The sequence below is a fragment of the Protomyctophum parallelum genome (assembly GCF_964188405.1).
Source record: "Protomyctophum parallelum genome assembly, chromosome: 18".
In the NCBI taxonomy this organism is placed as follows: domain Eukaryota; kingdom Metazoa; phylum Chordata; class Actinopteri; order Myctophiformes; family Myctophidae; genus Protomyctophum; species Protomyctophum parallelum.
Genome location: NC_139716.1, coordinates 15,807,398 through 15,811,949, shown reverse-complemented (window position 1 = coordinate 15,811,949; position 4,552 = coordinate 15,807,398). Strand labels below are relative to the sequence as shown.

The 4,552-nt window shown below is 41.5% G+C and overlaps 1 protein-coding gene across 1 annotated transcript in view; it reads left to right on the top strand.

Moving 5' to 3' along the window:
* The window catches only part of LOC310875907 (guanine nucleotide-binding protein G(olf) subunit alpha-like), a gene marked incomplete at its 5' end in the record, with an annotated part of 11,303 nt that extends 7,777 nt beyond the window's left edge, over nucleotides 1-3,526 (top strand). Inside the window, 4 exons of the mRNA XM_083789339.1 lie at nucleotides 919-1,039; nucleotides 1,537-1,667; nucleotides 2,807-2,874; nucleotides 3,374-3,526. Of these exons, the coding sequence (XP_083645465.1) occupies nucleotides 919-1,039; nucleotides 1,537-1,667; nucleotides 2,807-2,874; nucleotides 3,374-3,520 (467 nt within the window). The 3' untranslated portion in view covers nucleotides 3,521-3,526. The remainder of the gene's footprint in view (nucleotides 1-918; nucleotides 1,040-1,536; nucleotides 1,668-2,806; nucleotides 2,875-3,373) is intronic.
* Between the last annotated feature and the right edge of the window lie 1,026 nt (nucleotides 3,527-4,552).

Sequence of the window (4,552 nt, the reverse complement as noted above, 5' to 3'; positions counted from 1 at the left end):
TTCATAGACATGTCTCTGCTTCATAGACATGTCTCTGCTTCATAGACATGTCTCTGCTTCATAGACATGTCTCTGCTTCATAGACATGTCTCTGCTTCATAGACTGTCTCTGCTTCATAGACATGTCTCTGCTTCACAGACTGTCTCTGCATGCTTCATAGACTGTCTCTGCTTCATAGACATGTCTCTGCTTCATAGACATGTCTCTGCTTCATAGACATGTCTCTGCTTCATAGACATGTCTCTGCTTCATAGACTGTCTCTGCTTCATAGACTGTCTCTGCTTCATAGACTGTCTCTGCTTCATAGACATGTCTCTGCTTCATAGACATGTCTCTGCTTCATAGACTGTCTCTGCTTCATAGACTGTCTCTGCTTCATAGACATGTCTCTGCTTCATAGACATGTCTCTGCTTCATAGACTGTCTCTGCTTCATAGACTGTCTCTGCTTCATAGACTGTCTCTGCTTCATAGACTGTCTCTGCTTCATAGACACGGAGATGATTATTGCAGCGACCGTAGGATTACACCCGTCCTTCCTTTCCTCGTCCTTCCTCCCTGTTTTGACTGATACCATTCAACAGGCCCCGAACTTAAGGCCCGGCCCTACGAGGGCCCACATCAAACCCTGTACACTCAGGACACTGACCCCGCTGCCACCCTTAGATCTCCATATATGGAGCTGACCTGTTCTGACATTCCGTATGTTGATCTGACCTCATCAAACCCTGTACACTCAAGACACGCTCCATATATGGCCAGTACAGAATTCATTCCATAATGTTGATCTGAACCCCCGTGCCAAATGCCCAGTGCTCGCCCAGCCGTCTGCCGTAACCCAGGCGGATGAACTGACCTCATGCTTCCTTCAATGCATGAGGAGTCCACCACTAATAATAATAATAATAATGTTTCAGATGTTACAGCTATCATCTTCGTGGCGGCTAGCAGCAGCTACAACATGGTGATCAGAGAGGACAACTCAACCAATCGCCTTCGAGAGTCTCTGGACCTCTTCAAATCCATTTGGACCAACCGGTAAACTCATTATATTGATCAATTAATTAATCAATCAATTAATTATTGAATTAAACCAATTCACGCCAGCATGAATTAATCCCTCGATAGCGTATATACTGCCGAGGTTTTATCGCGCGTAACACTTAAAGGTATATTCAGTGATTTTACTCAAAAAACCTTAGGTTTCGTTTTTGGCTGTGGGACCCAGCCTTTCGTCCAATCAGGATAGAGAGTCAAAAACGAAACCTAAGGTTTTTTGACCCCCAGGGTTAACTGGGGACAGGTAGGAACTCCTTATATGGCCAGCACACTCTATAGTAGGGAGGATTATCACAACAAAACAAAAAAATAAGTGATATTTGAATTAAGTGAAATCACTGAATATACCTTTAACTTTGAAGAGCCAAATATCCCAAACCGGATGTTACAATGACAAACTGCTGTGTGGTGTGTCGTGCCCGGATGTTGTTGCGTGCGTGCGTGCGTGTGTGCGTGCGTGCGTGCGTGTGTTGCAGCTTTCTGAAGACCATCTCGGTGATCCTGTTCCTGAACAAACAGGACGTTCTGGCAGAGAAGATTTTGGCGGGGAAATCCAAGCTGGAGGATTACTTCCCTGAGTACACGCAGTACGCGGTACCAGAAGATGGTAATGCACGGGACTCCAGGGTGATATTGCGATTATGGGGTTACACATAATAACATAACACAATAACAAGGACAGGTAGTCTTTAAAAACCAAGTGCTTAAGAAAGCCAAGTCCATTTGTACGGACGACTCCCATCCCCTCAGCTCTGAGAACAGGCTGCTTCCTTCCGGCCTTCGCCTAAAGGTTCCAGGGGCCACAAGTAACAGGTATAAATTCTCCTTCACCTAAAGGTTCCAGGGGCCACAAGTAGCAGGTATAAATTGTACTTCGTGCCTGACTGTGTCTATCCAGGCTTTAAATGCCGATAGGAGGAGGAGGTAACTGTGTCGCTGTTATGAAACCCCATCGCTGCACTGATACCTCGAACTGCCATCCTGTTTTTATTGTTCTACTGTATGTGTAATTGTGTACCATGTTCATTTTTTTACTGCAGTGTTTTATGTGATTCATGTGTCTGCCTGTTTACTGTACACCAAATCGCCCTTCGGGGGACAAACACATAAATGAACCTGAACCTGTTAATAATAGCCTGCCCTATAAAATATCTGGGTTCACATCTGTGAGAACTCAATGGTCAAGTTATAGAATAATAAACAACTAAATATGCAAGACAAGTTTGTATAGACACTATATGATTAATTTACTCATTTTGGAATTTGGAGCATATACTATAGCCAAACAGCATCAGCATGTGAGTCGTGTCAATTTCAATCATGTAATGTTGCAAATGCAATACAAAAGCATGAAATAAATTAAATAATTAAATAGTATAAATGAGTATAAAGTTACAAATGTAACTATGGCCACCTGGGGGGCACATGCATGCATATTTGTGTATGTATTGTTGATGTACTGTGTGTATTTGTGTATGTATTGTTGATGTACTGTGTGTATTTGTGTCTGTATTGTTGATGTACTGTGTGTATTTGTGTCTGTATTGTTGATGTACTGTGTGTATTTGTGTCTGTATTGTTGATGTACTGTGTGTATTTGTGTATGTATTGTTGAAGTACTGTGTGTATTTGTGTATGTATTGTTGATGTACTGTGTGTATTTGTGTATGTATTGTTGATGTACTGTGTGTATTTGTGTATGTATTGTTGATGTACTGTGTGTAATGTATTGCTATGTACACACAGCGGTACCAGATGCAGATGAAGTTCCCATTGTAACGAGAGCAAAGTTCTTCATCAGGGATCAGTTTCTGGTGAGACTGCACGCACGCACGCACGCACGCACGCACGCATGCACGCATTTCAGAGAATCAGTACATAAAGTAAACATGGTTGTTCATAAGTATTTTCCTGTGTATGTGTCAGTAAACATGCTCGTTGTAGGGTAGGTACCCCCACAAAAAACATGCAGTAATCCTGGTCACTAAACTGCCTCCCCCTGGCCAGCCGGGGCGCCTGATGGAGGGGAAAGGAACTGGTTGGAATAACATGTTCCTTCCACGCGCTACGTCCAACCAGGGAAACTCCCCCCTGTCAGGTGTAAAGGAGCAACTTGGACACTCAGGCATACAGGAAGCATGAGTTCAAGTCCGTTGCTCTCCCCTTGTCCCTCATATATGGGGACTAGGTTGGTGGAGGGTGTGTAGAGCCCAGGATCACATTAGATGATCATGATTGACACAGGGGTGAAAAATGGGTTACAAAATCGTGGGATAAAAAATATATAAAAAAAACATGCGTGTTGTGTTTCAGAAAATCAGCACTGCCAGTGGCGACAGTAAGCATCACTGCTATCCTCACTTCACCTGTGCCGTGGACACGGAGAACATCCGCCGCGTGTTCAACGACTGCCGCGACATCATCCAACGCATGCACCTTCGACAGTACGAGCTGCTCTGATTGGTCCGACGCATGCGCCTGCGACAGTACGAGCTGATCTGTGATTGGTCCAACGCATGCCAGTGGTGTTCAACCCGTTATTTATTGGGCATTTTAGCCACAGACCACCATTTGATGACATCTAGCCTCTCAGACCCAACACTAAAGAATATTTTTCTATACGATATTATAGGAGAGATAACAGGCAAACATTTGATCAAAATATCAATTCTTCTACATTCTCGAATTGTGTAGATTTCTTGCAAATTAAGTAATGCAGATGTTTAACAATAATTTAAAGCTAGTGTTAGTGATTTTCTTTTTTTTTTGGTTAAAACAAAGTTTTCTTTTCTATTTTATTAAAAGGTTAAAGCTCTATATTGTGACAGTAATCATTGCTATAGAGTGTGTGTTCAGTAATGGTGTTAAATAGCTCTATATTGTGACAGTTTAGGTTTAGGTTTATTTATTTAGCACGTAGTACAAAAAATAGACAATAACATATCAAAGAACAAACATACAATGCAAGGAAGGGAAGAAGCCAGATGGCTTATTTGGAATCCTTTCCTGTAGGAAGAGGTAATTGGTTTAAACAGATTAAAAGTTCATAAAGAACAGTACAAAAGTCTACAAGTTGGCAAAGGGGGGCAGCTGTGCAGTAAAGAAATAAAAACACAGACTGCACAAAAAACGGAAATAAACAATACAACAACAAACACACAAAAGAAAATATAACGCATCAAAGTAAAACATGTAATCTACAGAGAGGAAGAAATAACATTTCTTTAGATGTTTTTTGAATATTGGCAAGGATAATGAGGATTTAAGTGAAGCATATAGGGAATTCCAATATTCCATAGATGAGGGCCTCTAAATTTGATGAAAGATTGATGTTTGGAAGTGCGACAATAGGGTAATTAAAAATTATCTCTTTGCCTTGTGGGGTAGGAGTGAATGTCAGAAGTAACACGGAAGAAATTGTGAAAAGAAGACGGAATGTCTTGTATGCATTTTTTGAATTTAAACATAAATAAACAGGTCTGAAAAACGTTT